The 22,416-nt window shown below is 38.7% G+C and overlaps 2 protein-coding genes across 2 annotated transcripts; one reads left to right on the top strand and one right to left on the bottom strand.

The window, feature by feature from the left end:
• The first annotated feature begins 14,890 nt into the window (after positions 1–14,890).
• Positions 14,891–15,613, top strand: LOC146884737 (uncharacterized). Its single transcript, XM_085675442.1, has one exon. The coding sequence runs from the start codon at positions 14,891–14,893 to the stop codon at positions 15,611–15,613; it is 723 nt and encodes a 240-aa protein (XP_085531568.1).
• Positions 15,614–21,298: 5,685 nt separating this feature from the next.
• On the bottom strand, positions 21,299–22,170 carry LOC146884736 (uncharacterized). Its single transcript, XM_085675637.1, is given in 2 exon segments — positions 21,299–21,332; positions 21,620–22,170. Coding segments are annotated over 2 exon segments (585 nt in total).
• Between the last annotated feature and the right edge of the window lie 246 nt (positions 22,171–22,416).

The raw sequence follows: 22,416 nt of genomic DNA, 5'->3' as shown, positions 1-22,416 counted from the left end.
AACTATGCTAACCAGAAATGAGGATGAAAACATTGATACACACGGACAACATGAGATTCAAGAAATGTAATATACTAAAATTCCTAAGAAAATAATTCTTGAGAGAAAACAAAGTAAGGAGAGGCAAGAGAAGTCACCAAGAGATAAAAGAAAGAAGAGAATAGAATACAAATTGATTATAAGAGAATCAAGATATCTAATTATTCTTTTTTTCGTAAACAAAATTATAATTTACTAAAAAAAGTTTTAACTCCTTAATTATCATTTTCAATACCAATACAAATTATCAGAAAATAATAATTTAATTAAATTTTATTTTCAAACATAAATTTATAATTAATTTAATAGAGCTATATTAGTAATAAAATATTTTTTGGAGCCTTTTTTTTACTTAAACATAATTTTATAATTAATTTAATAGAGGTATATTAGTACTAAAAAATATTTTGAGACCTTTTTTCTTAAATATAATTTTATAATTAATTTAATAGAAAAATATTAGTAGTAAATTTTGTTTAAGGTCTTCTTTTACTAAAGACCTAAAACAAGTGTTTTACTCGCTTTATCCTTGAGCCAGCCCTACTAAGCTTGTTTGTGACAACTTGAACACCAATAGTGATACTCAAAGTTGAGGAAGCAAGAAGAGTCAATCGAATGGACGAGTAAGATAAATATGCTTGAAGAATTCAAAAGTACTTTCAATAATGTTCGGTCGTTCCTAAGTTTTGAGAAGTTGTTCAATGGAAATAAAAAAGTATTTAATACTCATTTATGACCCTTAAGCCAGCCCTACTAAGCTTGTTTGTGATAACTTGAACACCAATAGTGATACTCAAAGTTGAGAAAGCAAGAAGAGTCAATAGAATGAACGAGTAAGATAATTATGCTTGAATGATTCAAAAGTACTTTCAATATTGTTCGGTTGTTCATGAGTTTTGAGAAGGTTGTTCAATGGTAATAAAAAAGTATTTAATACTCATTTATGATGACAACAATATCTTTCATTTTCTGATCATCACATTCCAAAATCAATAAAAGTTCTATGTAATAATTCCTATAAGCAAAATAATCACACATTATGCAATATTTTACTTTGTGAAAGAATGATTAATAAGTAAAAATCTAAACAAGATTGAATGATGTAGGAAACAAAACAAAAATATTATACAAGAAGAAAGAAAATATAACATACTATCCGCTTAATATTTTTAACCATAAAATATGCTTGTGTATAAACTCTGCTTTTTTATTTTTCTTGTGTGCATGTTAAGGATTCCCCTTCCCCTTAAAGGCCCAAACCTTCTGGTCTCTAGAGTGACACTGATTGATGTAATGATAGCAGAATTTGAGTAATGATAATTTCACCAAACCACAAAAACAGAATTTTATGCGTGAAGTATTGAAAAAGAAGATTACCAGAATAGAATTCGCGCGATGATAACTTTCATATACCCACAAACTAACAATCCTAGGTTCTTTACTATATCATTTAATAATGTACTGTTATGAACTGTAAGATTTCCAATTTTTATAATAATTATTTTAGAAAGTACACTTATGGTGATTTTGTTATTAGTTATCCAGACTAAATATGTTTTTATATAACATGAAATTTGTAAAGTTTTAATTAAACTAAAATAATTATTAATACATCTGGAAATTTAAGTGTGACTCTAGTTAGGCGCGAGAAAATGTTTGACCTAATATATTTGATCCCCTAAATATAGAAACTAAAGACTACTTTATCTCACAAGTAATTTTAAAAAAATATTTCACATTTTTATCCTTTATTTTTTAATCTAATTGAAAAATCATTTATTTATCAAAATTATTATATTAATAGTAAATGAAAATAAGAATGAAACTCTTCGTCTTTATCCTTATTTTTCAGTCTAATGAATTTAGAAAGTTGTTAATCTTTTGGCTGATAGATTAGAAAAATAAATAAAAAGTTATTATTTTAAAAGTTATTTTCGAAGCAACACTTATGAGTTTACTTTTGAAATAACGTTCTCATCTTTCTCTCATATCAAATAAGAGGACTTTTACTATGAGATGGTGAGAAAAGGAAACCATTACCAATATCGGATCGAATTATGCAAGTTTAAAATAAAATTATAAGACTTTTAACCAAGTAATCATTTTAATTTTAACTATTCAAATATGCTGTAAATGTAAATAAAACAAATAAAAGAAATTCTATGTTGTATTTTATTGAAAGAAAGAAAATAAATATATAAAAGAGTATCTGTAATTAATATATACAATCAATGCAGTTACACTATTATTTATATAATAATTAATGTAAAAATGTGCAAAATTACTTTTGTAATTCAGCTATTTTAATAATTAAAATATTTTCTCATCATTTAATTTCTAACACTCTCCCTCAAGTTGGAGAGTGAATATCAAAAACTCCCAACTTGCACTTCATGGTAGAGAAAATTTCTTTCCCTAGTGATTCAGTGAACACATCAACAAGTTGTTCAGCGGAAGGTACATATTTTGTTGCAACTAAACCATCTTGAATCTTATCACAAATGAAGTGGAAATCTATCTCTATGTGTCTAGTTCTTTCATGAAATACCGGGTTAGCTGCAATGTGTAAGGCGACTTTATTGTCACAATACAATAATGCCGGTTTAGGATGCAATATCTGTAAATATTTCAACAATGATTGTAACTAAGTCAACTCACAACAAGAACCCGTCAATGCTCTATATTCAGCTTTTGTTGAGGATAGAGAAACTGTTTCCTGCCTCTTTGTTCACTAAGAGATGAGGGAGGATCCCAAAAAAACAGAATAACCTGTTGTTGATTTTCGAGATACATGACAGCCTCCCCAATATGAATCACAGAAAGTACGCAAAGATAAATCATTTTGTGAAGGAGAAAACATTGACCTGGTGATGAGTCATTATTTTCTTCCATTTCACTAGCCTTTGTGTACCCATTAGACAGTTGATTAGTGCTTAATTGTTCATCATTAGAGTGTTTTTCATCTGTTGGGCTTTATTGGGCCACTGTTCCGAATTTGGACTAATTTCACATTATTTGGCTTAATTTTTGTTTTTAATTATTTTTAGGTATTTGGGTGAAGCAATTTTGGAGCTTGGACATTAATATTTAGTTGAAGAAACTTTCCACATCATTGCCACATCATTTCCATGTCATTTCCACGTCAGCAAAGTCAATGGGTCAACATTTGAGGCCCAGAGTGGCATTTTTGTAATTCTGAGTGGCAGGGGGTGATATGACCACGAATTAGGTCTGCATGAGAAGAAGGCAGCCGCTCCATCATCTTCAACCTCTCTTCAAAACCTCCATTTTCGTTCTCCAAGCTTCCATGGACGCCCCCCTTGCGGTTTTTCACGTTTTTGGCTCATTTTTACCGTTTTTATGCATATTTGACAGCACCCATTGAGGGTTTTACGTTTGGAATTCGTTTTCTTGCTTGGGCAGTTCGTTTTTTGGGTTTTATTGACTTGGAACAATACCCATTCATGGGGTTTTCGCATTTATATATGATATCACCGTTTTGCATTCCATTTAAGCTTTGAAATCTCAATTTTTGCTCTTAAATTGCGTTTTCAGATTTGATAAGTTAGGGTTCTTGGTTCTGATTTTTGTGATTTCAGTTTTGAAGTGTTTAATTACTCATTTCCATGTCTAGCTAAATTCGTGTATTGACTCCTTGATGAAAAATGCAATGAAGCTTTGAGGTTGTGCTTGTTTTGTGAAATCTGCCATGTTTTTGTTCTGAATTCGTGGAGTGCATGTGGTGAATCTGTCAATGCTTAATTTATAGAGTAATTGCATGTGTTTTGTTTAAGATACGTTCATGCTTAATGTATGTAGCTTGGCTGTCACGAATTTAAGGATGTGTGCATTGCTTAATTGCATAATGAAGCTAGATTGTAATTTTCGCTTAGTGAATTATTATCTAGTGGATTGAGACAAGGCAGGGTTGGTGTTAATTTGGTGGCCTATGATAAGTGAAATTGCGTTTGAATCAGGGATGTCAATACGGTTTTAGTCACTGTAGCATTTAAATTAATCTACTGATTAGAATTCCGAATCTGTCTGCCAACCCCCCCCCCTGTGTTTTATTGTTGTGTTCATCTGGAAAATTCGCTTTGAATGAATATATTGGTCGTTGGGAGACGACTTGGTTCACTTTCATGTACTGCATTTAATATGTTTTAATTTGGTGGGGTACGACCTCTATCAAATTTGGCGCCGTTGCCGGGGACCAATCGTTTCGTTCAAAGTAAAATTTCCAGTGTGTTTGTGTTCTGTGTTTTGGTGTGTGTGTAGTTCAAGTGTGGTTGAGTTGGTATATGTTCATTGTGATGTTAATGTTGTGTTAAGTTCAGTGCCTGTTTCCATTCCTGTGTGTTTCTGTGTAGTGTAGTGAATAGTGTCGCGACGCGCATGAATAGTGTCATTTGTAGTAGTGAATAGTGTTTGAATAGTGTCCGAATCTGGCATTTAACTTCTGGATTTTTGTTTTGGTAGCTACGGAGCTTGTTTTGACTTGAAATGTTTTTCCCCCACTTCTAAGACGTTGAACTTGATAGGAAAAATAGCTAGAGCAGTTGGTATGGTCTGAGTTAAGAGATTCAAAAAATTTTTGGACTGATTTTTAGTGAAACTTCAGAGGACCATAACTTTTGCTCTGGTTATCAGAATCACTATTATTTTATATGGATTTGGGGTAGAATTTGATTTCCTACCTTGTTGTAACCTGCTTCGCCGGTTTGCAAACTCAGATTCTCCAGAAAATGCCATTTTCTACATTTCAGCAATGTTTTTTGTGATTTTTCTTCATTTTTTTTACTTTTGAAAAATTGAAAAAAAATACTTGTGCTTTGATTTTTGATCTGATTTTTTTTGTGCTTCTGTTTGACCACTCAAAGGAATATCCTACCAATTTTCAAGTCATTTGATGGTCGTTTGAGTATACTTGTAGTTATACCCTTTGTTATGCCAATATCACTACAATTAGTGCTTTTTGGTGCATTACTAGGGGAAACCCAAGTGAATTACAACCATTTGACCCTGAAATTGATAGGACATTCCACAGAGGAAGTAGGCATCCTAGGAATCCATCTTTGCATGCTGAATATTCAGTGACATTTCCTGATTCTTCTGATTCTCATCACATTCCTGACACTCCTCATTCTTTGCATTCTGAGCATATTGTATATTCTGAGCATTTTCATACTGATAACATGGCTCAACCTCCTCCACCTCATGAGAGAACCATGAGTGAGCTCACTGCACCAGAGTTCACTTATGATAGTTTATACATACAATACCTTGAGGAGGAGGTTCCATATGTGCTGAAAACTGGTTTAATACACTTGTTGCCAAAGTTTCATGGTCTTGCAGGTGAGGACCCGTGCAAACACTTGAAGCAGTTTCATGTCGTCTGTTCCACCATGAAGCCTGCAGATGTACAAGAGGACCATGTATACTTGAAGGCTTTCCCTCATTCTTTGGAGGGTAATGCGAAAGACTGGCTGTACTACCTAGCACCCAGGTCCATCACAAGCTGGGATGACCTGAAGAGATTGTTCCTTGCCAAGTTCTTTCCTGCTTCAAGGACAACAGCCATACGGAAGGAGATTTCTGGCATCAAGCAGCAATCTGGGGAGACCCTTTATGAGTACTGAGAGAGGTTCAAGAATCTCTGTTCAAGCTGTCCACACCATCAGATTTCTGAACATCTCCTCCTGCAGTATTTTTATGAAGGCTTGCACCACATGGATCGAAATATGATTGATGCCGCAAGTGGTGGTGCCCTTGGTAACATAACCCCAGCTGCAGCCAGACAACTAATAGAGAACATGGCTTCAAATTCTCAACAATTTGGCACAAGGAGTGATGCCATAGTTGTTAGAGGTGTTCATGATGTAGGAGCAGCCGAGTACACGAAGAAGTTGGAGAGTAAGATTGATGCTCTTACCACACTAGTCAACCAACTTGCTTCCAATCAGAGAGCTCCAACTGCAAGAGTTTGTGGCCTTTGTACATCTGTTGATCACTTTACAGACTTTTGCCCAGCATTGCAACAACAGGCTTCTTCTTCTACACCAGTGGATACCCCTCAGGCCTATGCAGCAAATATTTTCAACAACAATAGGCCCCAACATCAACAACAAAACCACCATGATTTGTCAACCAACAGATATAATCCAGGATGGAGGAATCACCCTAATTTGAGATGGGGAAACCAGGGTAACCAGCAGCCCCAACAATTTCAAAATGTGCAACCACCTCCACAACAAAGAGTTGCACCTGCACCACAAGCTGCTCCTGTTCCACCTGTACCCACACCAGCTCCTGCTGCAGCACCTGCACCTTCTTCTTCTACTTCATTGGAGGAGTTAGTCAGGATGATGACCCTTCAAAATATGCAATTTCAGCAGGAGACTAGGGCCTCAATCCAGAGTTTGACAAATCAAATGGGGCAAATGGCCACTTAGCTAAACCAGGCACAGGCTCAGAATTCTGACAAGCTTCCATCACAGACGGTGGAAAATCCTAGGAATGTGAGTGCCATTACTTTGAGATTTGGGAAGAACATTGAAGTTCCCACTTCCGAGCCTACACCTCCAAAGGAAGCCGACCCTGCCACACTTCAGAGAAAGCGTGATGCTCATGCAGCTGGTCCTTCCACATCTAGTGCGACTTCTACACCTTCCACCTCTACTGCTGCACCTTCCATACCTCTTCCTTTCCCTCCAAGAGCCATTCCAAGCAAAAAGATGGAAGAGGTTGACAGGGAGATCTCGGAAACTTTTAGGAAGGTGGAGGTGGACATACCTCTGTTGGATGCCATTAAACAGATTCCCAGATATGCAAAGTTCTTGAAGGAGCTATGCACGCACAAGAGGAGGCTAAAGGGAAACGAAAAGATCAGCATGGGCAGAAACGTGTCAGCATTGATAGGTAAATCTGTTCCTCAGATTCCTGAGAAGTGCAAGGACCTAGGTACATTTTGTGTACCTTGCATCATAGGTAACAATAAATTTGAAAATGCAATGCTTGATCTTGGTGCTTCAATAAATGTAATGCCTCTGTCTATTTTTAAATCTCTTTCTCTTGGACCCCTGCAACCTACGGGTGTGGTGATTCAGTTGGCAAATAGAAGTGTTGCCCACCCCGCAGGTTTGGTTGATGATGTTTTGGTTCGTGTTGGTGAATTGATTTTCCCTGCTGATTTTTACATTCTTGACATGGAAGAGGGATTTTCACATGGTTCTCCACCAATCATTTTAAGCAGACCATTTTTGAAAACTGCACGAACCAAAATTGATGTCCATGCAGGTACTTTGTCCATGGAGTTTGATGATATTGTTGTGCGATTCAACATTCTGGATGCCATGAAACATCCTTCTGAGGATCATTCTGTTTTTCACGTGGATATTATTGATGATGCTGTTGATGGATTGATTTCTGATTTCCACTCTTTGCATGCATTAAAACATTCATCCGTGTCTGAGTTATCTGAATTTGCATGCATTGATGTTCTTGATTCTGATTCTGCTTCTGATTCTGATGATGCTGAATATGATGTGGATAATATTGAATCTAATGAGTTTGACTCTCTGGATGTTGTACTTATTCACTTTGATGTTATACAATCAGGTTGCACTAACCATGTTGCAGGAAGTACACATGCATCTGATTATTATGCTCAGGTACAAGCTGTGGAACCCATTTCTCCCTCCCTTCTGGTTCCTGATATTCAGCCAGCATCCAGTACTCCAGAGTTAAAACCACTGCCAGACAACCTCAAGTATGTCTACTTAGAGGAGGAGGACAAACTGCCTGTCATCATTTCCACCTCCCTCACTGCTGAACAAGAGCAGAGGTTGTTGCACGTTCTTAAAAAGCATAAGAAGGAAATTGGATGGACATTGGCTGACATCCCTGGTATTAGCCCATCAACATGCATGCACAGGATATTGTTGGAAGATGGAGCAAAGCCAGTGAGACAGCCACAGAGGCGACTCAACCCTGTCATCTCGGATGTTGTAAAGAAGGAGGTGACCAAGCTTCTACAAGCTGGGATCATCTACCCCATTTCTGACAGTCAGTGGGTTAGCCCCATCCATGTTGTTCCAAAGAAGACTGGCCTCACTGTAGTCAAGAACGAAAAAGAGGAGCTAATTCCAACAAGAGTGCAAAACAGTTGGAGGGTTTGCATTGACTACAGAAGGCTAAACCAAGAAACCAGAAAAGACCATTTCCCCCTGCCTTTTATTGATCAGATGCTTGAGCGCTTGGCAGGTAAGTCCCACTATTGCTTCCTTGATGGGTTTTCTGGTTATTTTCAAATTCACATTGCACCTGAGGACCAAGAGAAAACCACATTCACCTGCCCCTTTGGCACTTTTGCCTATAGGAGGATGCCGTTTGGCCTATGCAATGCCCCTGACACATTCCAGCGGTGCATGCTTAGCATTTTTAGCGATTTTCTTGAAAAATGCATAGAGGTGTTTATGGACGACTTTACTGTATATGGGTCCTCATTTGATGCATGTTTGGATAGTTTGGACAGAGTTTTAAACAGGTGCATCCAATCTAACCTTGTTCTCAATTTTGAGAAATGTCATTTCATGGTAGAACAAGGCATAGTATTGGGGCACATAATTTCAAAAAAGGGCATTGAAGTTGACCCTGCCAAGATCTCGATTATTTCACAATTGCCTTACCCCTCTTCTGTGCGAGAGGTTCGTTCTTTTCTTGGCCATGCAGGGTTTTACAGGCGCTTCATTCAAGACTTCAGTAAGAAGGCCCTCCCACTGTCCAACCTATTGCAAAAGGATGTTGACTTCATCTTTCATGAAGGATGCAAAGAGGCTTTTGATTGCCTCAAGAAGGCCCTGACCACAACTCCAATCATTCAGGCGCCCGACTGGACAGCCCCATTTGAGCTTATGTGTGATGCATCCAACTATGCATTAGGGGTTGTTCTAGCTCAAAGGATTGATAAGCAGCCGAGGGTAATCTACTACGCCTCCAGGACATTAGATGTTGCCCAATCAAATTACACCACAACAGAAAAAGAGCTCCTTGCGGTAGTTTTTGCACTTGAAAAGTTTCGATCTTATCTGCTTGGTTCTCCTGTTGTTGTGTTTACTAACCATGCAGCTCTTAAGTACCTGTTGAAGAAGGCAGAATCAAAACCTCGGCTGATAAGATGGATGCTCTGGCTCCAAGAATTTGATTTGGAGATCCGTGATAGGAGCGGAGCACAAAACCTGGTTGCAGACCAACTAAGCAGAATTGAGAGGTCTACTGATGATGCTTCACCGATCCGGGATGACTTTCCCAATGAAAGTTTGTTGACACTCTCTACTTCTTGCTCACCTTGGTTTGCTAACATTGTTAATTATCTTGCTGCTTCCGTTTTTCCTCCCCTAACATCCAGAGCTCAATGTGATAAACTCAAGAGCGATGCTAGGTATTACATTTGGGATGACCCCTATCTGTGGAAAATGTGCAGGTTACCAAGAGATGCATTCCGGACCATGAGATTGACTCGGTCCTCAAATTTTGTCATTCATCTGCACCTGGTGGTCACCTTGGCACACAAAGGACAGCTCGTAAGGTGCTAGATTGCGGATTTTATTGGCCCACCATCTTCAAAGATGCGTGGAGGATTTGTAGCACATGTGAGGAATGCCAACGAGCAGGAGGAGCCATTTCTTGGAGAAAACAGATGCCTCAACAACCCATGCTATTTTGTGAGGTGTTTGACGTCTGGGGTATAGATTTCATGGGCCCTTTCCCTGTCTCTTTTGGTTTCACTTACATCTTGCTTGCTGTTGATTATGTTTCAAAATGGGTGGAAGCCAAAGCCACTAGAACTAATGATGCTCGAGTTGTTGTGGATTTTGTTAGGTCTCACATATTTTGCAGGTTTGGAGTTCCTCGAGCTATTGTTAGTGACCAAGGCACCCATTTTTGCAACAAATCCTTGGGGGTTTTGCTTCAAAAGTATGGGGTTGTGCACAAACTTTCTACACCATATCACCCCCAAACTAATGGGCAAGCTGAGATCTCAAACAGAGAAATCAAGAGGATCTTGGAGAAGATTGTGCAGCCCAACAGGAATGATTGGAGCAATAGACTTGAGGACGCTCTATGGGCTCACAGGACTGCTTACAAGGCACCTATAGGGATGTCTCCTTATCGGGTTGTCTTTGGTAAGCCATGCCACCTTCCAGTGGAGATAGAGCATCGAGCCTACTGGGCTGTCAAGTCATGCAACTTCTCTCTTGATCAAGCTGGGGAGGAAAGGAAGCTGCAGTTGAACGAGTTGGATGAGATCCGTTTGGAGGCATATCAGAACTCTATGTTCTACAAGGAGAAGACCAAGAGATTCCATGATAGCTCCATTGCTAGAAAGGAGTTTGTTGTTGGTCAGCAAGTTTTACTGTATAACTCCAGACTTGGACTCATGGGGGGTAAGTTGAGATCAAAGTGGATTGGTCCTTTTGTTGTCACTAATGTTTATCCTTATGGTGCAGTTGAAATCAAAAGCCAGTCCACAGATAAGAGCTTCAAAGTGAATGGGCATCGTCTTAAGCCATTCCTCAGCAATCCTGCCTTGGTGGATACTGTTGTGGAGGAAACTTCCCTGCTTGACCCCACTGCTGTTTCACCATGATTCAGGGAGTTTTCTTTCCCCTTCTTCCCCCTTCTTCTTTACTTTTATTGCACTTGTCCAGGTCTGTCTGTCTGTTGTTGTTTCTGTTTGTTTGTTTCATTATTGTTAATTTGTGTTAATTAGTGTGATGTTTTTGTTTTCTGTTTGGGACACTCACTTCATTTTTGGAGGATGAGTTGTTGGTTATTCTGTGAACTGTTATCCTTGCTTTGTCTTTGCATGTCAACTTGCTTTTGGAATTAGTTTACCCTGTGTAAGAATTTGAGTCACTCTCTGTTCTTTGATTGTGTGATATATGCCTCTTGAATGCTTGCACAGTGGCCTTGGCTTGACTCTTTCTGAATGCCTTTCTGATTCACATGCATGTTGGGATATGATTTAGGTAATTTTGTTCTATGAGCCTACAACCAGATGAGCCTACCTTGAACTGTTTCCGTTGATACCCCTTTTTGAGCCTGCATACCCTTTCATTGTTTTACAGCTCATTACAAGCCCTTAGCCTGAAAAACCATGATTATTCCTACCTTAGGAAATTTTGGAGCTTTGGAATTGTTTTGGGAATGGGTGCTCAATTAAGTGTGGTCGCGCACAACAAGTGTGGTTGTGCGCGCACTTGTTGTTGGTTCTTGGAATTGCTCATTTGTACACCAAAGTGGGATTTCAAAATTGTTGTTTCTCTGCATGTTCTCTGTATAGAAAAAAAAAAGAAAAAGAAAAAAAAAAGAAAAGAAAAGAAAAGAGAATAAAGAAAAGAAATAAAAAGGAGTTTGGATTTGAGCATTGTGTGAGAACCGAAGTTGGAAGTGTTGGTGTTTGGGATTACTTTCATGATTGATTGAGACTTATTCCCCACTGCTCCTCTATTTCCTTGGTTGCTTAGCTACTTATCCATATGTTCTACACCTTGTCCTCAGCCCCATTACAACCTTGAAAAGTCCTTCTGATCTTGACCTGCATGTGTTTCTGGTTTGGTTGTTCGTTCTAGAGGCTTGCCAAGTCTGTTTGATGTTTGTTTTTCAAGGGTGCTTTGAGAATAAACAGTAGCCTAGAGATTTGAGTGATACAGTGCATATTTCGTGAGGTTATGTTGCTTTCAATTCTCTCCTTAAGCTGAACTGAGTACTTGACATGTTTTGAACTGCTTGGATGATGTTCACGGATACCTTGCAGCTTTGAATCCTTCTGTGTTAGATGTGTTTCCATTTGTCTGTGTCGAGTCCGTTTGTCATGTGTCTGTTTGTCTTGTGTCTTTTTGTCTTTCTTGTTATGTTTGTGATGTCCTTGCTTTGCTTTACTCTTTAATTTTGCCCAGGAGTGCAAAAGGGTAAGTGTGGTCGATTTTGATGAGTCATTATTTTCTTCCATTTCACTAGCCTTTGTGTACCCATTAGACAGTTGATTAGTGCTTAATTGTTCATCATTAGAGTGTTTTTCATCTGTTGGGCTTTATTGGGCCACTGTTCCGAATTTGGACTAATTTCACATTATTTGGCCTAATTTTTGTTTTTAATTATTTTTAGGTATTTGGGTGAAGCAATTTTGGAGCTTGGACATTAATATTTAGTTGAAGAAACTTTCCACATCATTGCCACATCATTTCCATGTCATTTCCACGTCAGCAAAGTCAATGGGTCAACATTTGAGGCCCAGAGTGGCATTTTTGTAATTCTGAGTGGCAGGGGGTGATATGACCACGAATTAGGTCTGCATGAGAAGAAGGCAGCCGCTCCATCATCTTCAACCTCTCTTCAAAACCTCCATTTTCGTTCTCCAAGCTTCCATGGACGCCCCCCTTGCGGTTTTTCACATTTTTGGCTCATTTTTACCGTTTTTATGCATATTTGACAGCACCCATTGAGGGTTTTACGTTTGGAATTCGTTTTCTTGCTTGGGCAGTTCGTTTTTTGGGTTTTATTGACTTGGAACAATACCCATTCATGGGGTTTTCGCATTTATATATGATATCACCGTTTTGCATTCCATTTAAGCTTTGAAATCTCAATTTTTGCTCTTAAATTGCGTTTTCAGATTTGATAAGTTAGGGTTCTTGGTTCTGATTTTTGTGATTTCAGTTTTGAAGTGTTTAATTACTCATTTCCATGTCTAGCTAAATTCGTGTATTGACTCCTTGATGAAAAATGCAATGAAGCTTTGAGGTTGTGCTTGTTTTGTGAAATCTGCCATGTTTTTGTTCTGAATTCGTGGAGTGCATGTGGTGAATCTGTCAATGCTTAATTTATAGAGTAATTGCATGTGTTTTGTTTAAGATACGTTCATGCTTAATGTATGTAGCTTGGCTGTCACGAATTTAAGGATGTGTGCATTGCTTAATTGCATAATGAAGCTAGATTGTAATTTTCGCTTAGTGAATTATTATCTAGTGGATTGAGACAAGGCAGGGTTGGTGTTAATTTGGTGGCCTATGATAAGTGAAATTGCGTTTGAATCAGGGATGTCAATACGGTTTTAGTCACTGTAGCATTTAAATTAATCTACTGATTAGAATTCCGAATCTGTCTGCCAACCCCCCCCCCTTGTGTTTTATTGTTGTGTTCATCTGGAAAATTCGCTTTGAATGAATATATTGGTCGTTGGGAGACGACTTGGTTCACTTTCATGTACTGCATTTAATATGTTTTAATTTGGTGGGGTACGACCTCTATCAAATTTGGCGCCGTTGCCGGGGACCAATCGTTTCGTTCAAAGTAAAATTTCCAGTGTGTTTGTGTTCTGTGTTTTGGTGTGTGTGTAGTTCAAGTGTGGTTGAGTTGGTATATGTTCATTGTGATGTTAATGTTGTGTTAAGTTCAGTGCCTGTTTCCATTCCTGTGTGTTTCTGTGTAGTGTAGTGAATAGTGTCGCGACGCGCATGAATAGTGTCATTTGTAGTAGTGAATAGTGTTTGAATAGTGTCCGAATCTGGCATTTAACTTCTGGATTTTTGTTTTGGTAGCTACGGAGCTTGTTTTGACTTGAAATGTTTTTCCCCCACTTCTAAGACGTTGAACTTGATAGGAAAAATAGCTAGAGCAGTTGGTATGGTCTGAGTTAAGAGATTCAAAAAATTTTTGGACTGATTTTTAGTGAAACTTCAGAGGACCATAACTTTTGCTCTGGTTATCAGAATCACTATTATTTTATATGGATTTGGGGTAGAATTTGATTTCCTACCTTGTTGTAACCTGCTTCGCCGGTTTGCAAACTCAGATTCTCCAGAAAATGCCATTTTCTACATTTCAGCAATGTTTTTTGTGATTTTTCTTCATTTTTTTTACTTTTGAAAAATTGAAAAAAAATACTTGTGCTTTGAGTTTTGATCTGATTTTTTTTGTGCTTCTGTTTGACCACTCAAAGGAATATCCTACCAATTTTCAAGTCATTTGATGGTCGTTTGAGTATACTTGTAGTTATACCCTTTGTTATGCCAATATCACTATAATTAGTGCTTTTTGGTGCATTACTAGGGGAAACCCAAGTGAATTACAACCATTTGACCCTGAAATTGATAGGACATTCCACAGAGGAAGTAGGCATCCTAGGAATCCATCTTTGCATGCTGAATATTCAGTGACATTTCCTGATTCTTCTGATTCTCATCACATTCCTGACACTCCTCATTCTTTGCATTCTGAGCATATTGTATATTCTGAGCATTTTCATACTGATAACATGGCTCAACCTCCTCCACCTCATGAGAGAACCATGAGTGAGCTCACTGCACCAGAGTTCACTTATGATAGTTTATGCATACAATACCCTGAGGAGGAGGTTCCATATGTGCTGAAAACTGGTTTAATACACTTGTTGCCAAAGTTTCATGGTCTTGCAGGTGAGGACCCGTGCAAACACTTGAAGCAGTTTCATGTCGTCTGTTCCACCATGAAGCCTGCAGATGTACAAGAGGACCATGTATACTTGAAGGCTTTCCCTCATTCTTTGGAGGGTAATGCGAAAGACTGGCTGTACTACCTAGCACCCAGGTCCATCACAAGCTGGGATGACCTGAAGAGATTGTTCCTTGCCAAGTTCTTTCCTGCTTCAAGGACAACAACCATACGGAAGGAGATTTCTAGCATCAAGCAGCAATCTGGGGAGACCCTTTATGAGTACTGAGAGAGGTTCAAGAATCTCTGTTCAAGCTGTCCACACCATCAGATTTCTGAACATCTCCTCCTGCAGTATTTTTATGAAGGCTTGCACCACATGGATCGAAATATGATTGATGCCGCAAGTGGTGGTGCCCTTGGTAACATAACCCCAGCTGCAGCCAGACAACTAATAGAGAACATGGCTTCAAATTCTCAACAATTTGGCACAAGGAGTGATGCCATAGTTGTTAGAGGTGTTCATGATGTAGGAGCAGCCGAGTACACGAAGAAGTTGGAGAGTAAGATTGATGCTCTTACCACACTAGTCAACCAACTTGCTTCCAATCAGAGAGCTCCAGCTGCAAGAGTTTGTGGCCTTTGTACATCTGTTGATCACTTTACAGACTTTTGCCCAGCATTGCAACAACAGGCTTCTTCTTCTACACCAGTGGATACCCCTCAGGCCTATGCAGCAAATATTTTCAACAACAATAGGCCCCAACAGCAACAACAAAACCACCATGATTTGTCAACCAACAGATATAATCCAGGATGGAGGAATCACCCTAATTTGAGATGGGGAAACCAGGGTAACCAGCAGCCCCAACAATTTCAAAATGTGCAACCACCTCCACAACAAAGAGTTGCACCTGCACCACAAGCTGCTCCTGTTCCACCTGTACCCACACCAGCTCCTGCTGCAGCACCTGCACCTTCTTCTTCTACTTCATTGGAGGAGTTAGTCAGGATGATGACCCTTCAAAATATGCAATTTCAGCAGGAGACTAGGGCCTCAATCCAGAGTTTGACAAATCAAATGGGGCAAATGGCCACTTAGCTAAACCAGGCACAGGCTCAGAATTCTGACAAGCTTCCATCACAGACGGTGGAAAATCCTAGGAATGTGAGTGCCATTACTTTGAGATTTGGGAAGAACATTGAAGTTCCCACTTCCGAGCCTACACCTCCAAAGGAAGCCGACCCTGCCACACTTCAGAGAAAGCGTGATGCTCATGCAGCTGGTCCTTCCACATCTAGTGCGACTTCTACACCTTCCACCTCTACTGCTGCACCTTCCATACCTCTTCCTTTCCCTCCAAGAGCCATTCCAAGCAAAAAGATGGAAGAGGTTGACAGGGAGATCTCGGAAACTTTTAGGAAGGTGGAGGTGAACATACCTCTGTTGGATGCCATTAAACAGATTCCCAGATATGCAAAGTTCTTGAAGGAGCTATGCACGCACAAGAGGAGGCTAAAGGGAAACGAAAAGATCAGCATGGGCAGAAACGTGTCAGCATTGATAGGTAAATCTGTTCCTCAGATTCCTGAGAAGTGCAAGGACCTAGGTACATTTTGTGTACCTTGCATCATAGGTAACAATAAATTTGAAAATGCAATGCTTGATCTTGGTGCTTCAATAAATGTAATGCCTCTGTCTATTTTTAAATCTCTTTCTCTTGGACCCCTGCAACCTACGGGTGTGGTGATTCAGTTGGCAAATAGAAGTGTTGCCCACCCCGCAGGTTTGGTTGATGATGTTTTGGTTCGTGTTGGTGAATTGATTTTCCCTGCTGATTTTTACATTCTTGACATGGAAGAGGGATTTTCACATGGTTCTCCACCAATCATTTTAAGCAGACCATTTTTGAAAACTGCACGAACCAAAATTGATGTCCATGCAGGTACTTTGTCCATGGAGTTTGATGATATTGTTGTGCGATTCAACATTCTGGATGCCATGAAACATCCTTCTGAGGATCATTCTGTTTTTCACGTGGATATTATTGATGATGCTGTTGATGGATTGATTTCTGATTTCCACTCTTTGCATGCATTAAAACATTCATCCGTGTCTGAGTTATCTGAATTTGCATGCATTGATGTTCTTGATTCTGATTCTGCTTCTGATTTTGATGATGCTGAATATGATGTGGATAATATTGAATCTAATGAGTTTGACTCTCTGGATGTTGTACTTATTCACTTTGATGTTATACAATCAGGTTGCACTAACCATGTTGCAGGAAGTACACATGCATCTGATTATTATGCTCAGGTACAAGCTGTGGAACCCATTTCTCCCTCCCTTCTGGTTCCTGATATTCAGCCAGCATCCAGTACTCCAGAGTTAAAACCACTGCCAGACAACCTCAAGTATGTCTACTTAGAGGAGGAGGACAAACTGCCTGTCATCATTTCCACCTCCCTCACTGCTGAACAAGAGCAGAGGTTGTTGCACGTTCTTAAAAAGCATAAGAAGGCAATTGGATGGACATTGGCTGACATCCCTGGTATTAGCCCATCAACATGCATGCACAGGATATTGTTGGAAGATGGAGCAAAGCCAGTGAGACAGCCACAGAGGCGACTCAACCCTGTCATCTCGGATGTTGTAAAGAAGGAGGTGACCAAGCTTCTACAAGCTGGGATCATCTACCCCATTTCTGACAGTCAGTGGGTTAGCCCCATCCATGTTGTTCCAAAGAAGACTGGCCTCACTGTAGTCAAGAACGAAAAAGAGGAGCTAATTCCAACAAGAGTGCAAAACAGTTGGAGGGTTTGCATTGACTACAGAAGGCTAAACCAAGAAACCAGAAAAGACCATTTCCCCCTGCCTTTTATTGATCAGATGCTTGAGCGCTTGGCAGGTAAGTCCCACTATTGCTTCCTTGATGGGTTTTCTGGTTATTTTCAAATTCACATTGCACCTGAGGACCAAGAGAAAACCACATTCACCTGCCCCTTTGGAACTTTTGCCTATAGGAGGATGCCGTTTGGCCTATGCAATGCCCCTGACACATTCCAGCGGTGCATGCTTAGCATTTTTAGCGATTTTCTTGAAAAATGCATAGAGGTGTTTATGGACGACTTTACTGTATATGGGTCCTCTATCAAATTAAAACATATTAAATGCAGTACATGAAAGTGAACCAAGTCGTCTCCCAACGACCAATATTTTCATTCAAAGCGAATTTTCCAGATGAACACAACAATAAAACACAGGGGGGGGGGGTTGGCAGACAGATTCGGAATGCTAATCACTAGATTAATTTAAATGCTACAGTGACTAAAACCGTATTGACATCCCTGATTCAAACGCAATTTCACTTATCATAGGCCACCAAATTAACACCAACCCTGCCTTGTCTCAATCCACTAGATAATAATTCACTAAGCGAAAATTACAATCTAGCTTCATTATGCAATTAAGCAATGCACACATCCTTAAATTTGTGACAGCCAAGCTACATACATTAAGCATGAACGTATCTTAAACAAAACACATGCAAGTACTCTGTAAATTAAGCATTGACAGATTCACCACATGCATTCCACGAATTCAGAACAAAAACATGGCAGATTTCACAAAACAAGCACAACCTCAAAGCTTCATTGCATTTTTCATCAAGGAGTCAATACACGAATTTAGCTAGACATGAAAATGAGTAATTAAACACTTCAAAACTGAAATCACAAAAATCAGAACCAAGAACCCTAACTTATCAAATCTGAAAACGCAATTTAAGAGCAAAAATTGAGATTTCAAAGCTTAAATGGAATGCAAAACAGTGATATCATATATAAATGCGAAAACCCCATGAATGGGTATTGTTCCAAGTCAATAAAACCCAAAAAACGAACTGCCCAAGCAAGAAAACGAATTCCAAACGTAAAACCCTCAATGGGTGCTGTCAAATATGCATAAAAACGGTAAAAATGAGCCAAAAACGTGAAAAACCGCAAGGAGGGCGTCCATGGAAGCTTGGAGAACGAAAATGGAGGTTTTGAAGAGAGGTTGAAGATGATGGAGCGGCTGCCTTCTTCTCATGCAGACCTAATTCGTGGTCATATCACCCCCTGCCACTCAGAATTACAAAAATGCCACTCTGGGCCTCAAATGTTGACCCATTGACTTTGCTGACGTGGAAATGACATGGAAATGATGTGGCAATGATGTGGAAAGTTTCTTCAACTAAATATTAATGTCCAAGCTCCAAAATTGCTTCACCCAAATACCTAAAAATAATTAAAAACAAAAATTAGGCCAAATAATGTGAAATTAGTCCAAATTCGGAACAGTGGCCCAATAAAGCCCAACAGATGAAAAACACTCTAATGATGAACAATTAAGCACTAATCAACTGTCTAATGGGTACACAAAGGCTAGTGAAATGGAAGAAAATAATGACTCATCACCTGGATTATTATTTAAATATTGTAGCACACACATTGCAACATTCATATGAGGATTGCATGGAGCGTGCATGAATCTGCTTAGTATGTGTACCTTATAGGCGATATCAGGACGAGTAATTGTCAAATAAATTAAGTGACCAACAACTCGCCTATATATTGACGAGTCTTTTAATAATTTCCCTTAATCGGAAAGCTTTGTTTTTTGTTCCATGGGAAAATCCACAAGCTTAGCTCCAAGATATCCACCATCTTTGATAATTTCCAATGTGTATTTTCTTTGTGATATGAAAAATACCTTTTCTAGAACGAAAGACATTAATACCCAAGAAAAAATTAGGATTACCCAAATCTTTTATCCGAAAAGGATTGTGTAGGAATTGTTTAAGATTGGATATTGCAATAGGGTCATTACTAGTTATGAGAATATCATCACATAAATCAACAAAGCTATAAATGATTTGCCTTTTGTACATGTAAATAGTGAGTAATCTGCTTCTGATTGAATAAAACCAGTAGCCTGAATAGTTGTAGAGAATTTGGCAAACCATTGACGAAAAGTTTGTTTTAATCCATATAAGGACTTGTTGAGGTGACACACAAGATTCTCCCCTTGTCATTGAAAACCTAGGGGACATATAAATTTCTTTAGAATGATCACCATGAAGAAAAGCGTTATGGACATCAAGCAGATGAAGAGACCAATATTGAGCAGTAGCCAAAGCTAATAAACAATGGTTTGTGACCATTTTAGCAATAGGTGAAAAAGTGTCATGATAATCGATACCTTCTAGTTGTGTATATCCCTTTACAACAAGGCGTGCCTTATACCATTCAAGAGAACCCTCGGATTTGCTCTTGATTTTATATACCCAACAACAACTAATAACCTTCTTTCTAGGAGGAAGAGTTGTAATGGACCAAGTACTATTGGCCTCCAAAGCTGCTAATTCAGATTGCACTTCCTCTTGCCAGTGTGATAAACAGCTTGTTCATAACATATAGGTTCAATATCATTAGTAATAGTAGTAATAAATGACCGATGTTCAGGGGTATAATGATCATAAGAGATAAAATTACAGAGAGGATATCATGTACCTTTATTTGGAAAAGATGAGCAGGATGACAATGGGCTAGGGGACACTACCTGATTGCAAATACAATCTTGCAAAGCTGCAGAAGGACTATGAGATCATTGAGAACGACGCAAGGGACCCATAGGTGGGGAATTAATGGGAGGCACAATTGTTTTTTCTGTAGGTGGTGGTGGAGTGTATGAAAGAGTCATAGACGGAGGATTATCTAGGACAACATAATGTATGACAAGGTCTATGGTGGTGAAAGAAGTATCAATGGATTCATACGGAAAAATATCCTCATGTAAGACAACATCACGAGTAGTGAAGACTTGGTGAGTTTCGAGATCATATAACTTGTAAGCCTTTTGGCCAAGAGGATAACCAAGAAAAACACATTTTTGGGCAGGCACGAGGAGCAAACTTATGTGAAACATGAACATTAGTAGCATAAGCAAGACATCCAAAAACTCGAATGTGTTAATAAGAAGGGATTTTACCATATAGGAACTCAAAAGGTGTCTGACGTGATAGAAGAGATGTAGGCAACCTGTTAATAATATGGACAGTAGTGGAAACACATTTTGTCCTAAAGCGTAAGGGAAAATGAGCTTGAAAATGAAGAGTGCGTGCTGACTTAAGGATATGCCTATGTTTACGCTCAACAACTCTATTTTGTTGTGGTGTGTAAGTGCAAGAATGTTGGTAAGTTGTTCCTTGTTGTGTAAAAAAATCTCGCATAGAAAAAAATTCCCTTTCATGTCAACTCGAATATTTGCTGTATTGGTATTAAAATGAGTTTTGACAAAAAAAGAAGAAATTGGTAAGGAGATGTTGGGTTTTACTTTTATGGTGCATGAAAAAAATCAAATGAAATGAGAAAAATCATCCACAACATTCAAAAAATACTGTGCACTAGAAAGAGAAGTAACTTTATATGGTCCCCAAATATCACAATGAAGTAATTTAAAAGGTTTAATGGAAGAAATTGAGCTATTTGGAAAAGAAAGGCGTGTTTGTTTTGCAAGAGTATAAACATCACAAATTTTATTTGACTCTAAAGAGAGATTTAACAAAGTTTTAGCCATGAAATCTAATCTAGATGGAGATGGATGTCATAGTCGTCGATGCCACAAGGTAGTAGAAGTGTTTGAAGGAGATATGACTTGGTGACATGGGCTGCGAGTGATGGAACAAGTGTGTGTGACTTATTTGATGTCATTGCAACCAAGTAATATAGTCCACCTTGTTGTTTACCCAAACCAATTGTCATTCTCGTCATCAAATCTTATAAAATACACCCAAAAGGAAAAAAGTTACTGAACAATTTAAATATCTTGTGACCCGACTTACTGGCATCAAATATATTTTGCAAGATAGTACCCTAAGCACATTTGTTAAAGAAACAATTGGACTTAAAGGTAAAGTTCCAATAAAGATAATATGGACCTGATTACCATTTGGCATAACAACTGGGGGTTAAAGAAGTTTTTTCTTTACTGTTGACAAGCTAGGTTGGTGAAGAAATAATGTGATTGATGGACCCAGTATCAGTTATAAGTTTGGGTGTTGACAAACCTGAAGGAACATTGGTGTTGTTGATCTTAGGATTAGCTGACGGAGATGATGCATTACCCTGCATAATAGACAACATCTATTGAAGTTATAGTTCAGTTGATCCATTCAATGTGGACTGCAACTGTTGCATCACTAGAGTCGTTGTGACATTATTTGTTGAAAATTGACTATTCCCATTGGACTTAGAATAAGCATTTTGGGTGACTCCATGCCTTGGGTGTTCAGGATGATAACCGTGTAGCTTCCAACATGTTTCTTTTGTATGATGATCTCTATCACATTGAGAACAATGCAATGAATTTCGACTAGATGAATTAAAATGAGAAGGAGGACCTTGTTTGTGGCGAACAACAAGGGCTGTTGGTTCTTTCTTTTGAACAACCATGACTGAAGCTTCTATTGTGTCCTGTGTGGTGCCCAAATGTCGTTGTTTTTCTTCTTGAATGATGGAAGAATAAGCTTGTGTAACATCAGGCAATGGATTCATTAAGAGAAGTTGACCACGAATAGCACTATAAGAGTCATTCAACCCCATAAGAAACTGCATCAATTTGCTCCTTTTATTGTCTGCTCCACAAGTGTAGGTTGCATTACTATAGGAGCCTAACTCATCCCATAATTTCTTTAACTTCGTGTAATAGGTTGCGACTGCCATTTGAACTTGAGTCAAGCAAACAATATTTCTCTCACTTTGAAAAATTTGTGGTGCATGACTTGAAGAGAAGCGATTTTGAATATCTTCCCAAACTTAATGAGTAGTGTCATAGAAAATAACAATATCTACAACATTAGG

Source organism: Vigna unguiculata, chromosome 7 (genome assembly GCF_037176805.1).
Source record: "Vigna unguiculata cultivar grain cowpea cultivar isolate G323 ecotype 2 chromosome 7, ASM3717680v1, whole genome shotgun sequence".
Lineage (NCBI taxonomy): Eukaryota > Viridiplantae > Streptophyta > Magnoliopsida > Fabales > Fabaceae > Vigna > Vigna unguiculata.
Note: the sequence above shows the minus strand (reverse complement) of the source record. Positions and strands in the feature narration are given on the sequence as shown.

Excerpts from the sequence above, each read along its gene's own strand:
- LOC146884737 (XM_085675442.1), top strand. The coding sequence starts at position 14,891 with ATGGATCGAAATATGATTGATGCCGCAAGTGGTGGTGCCCTTGGTAAC.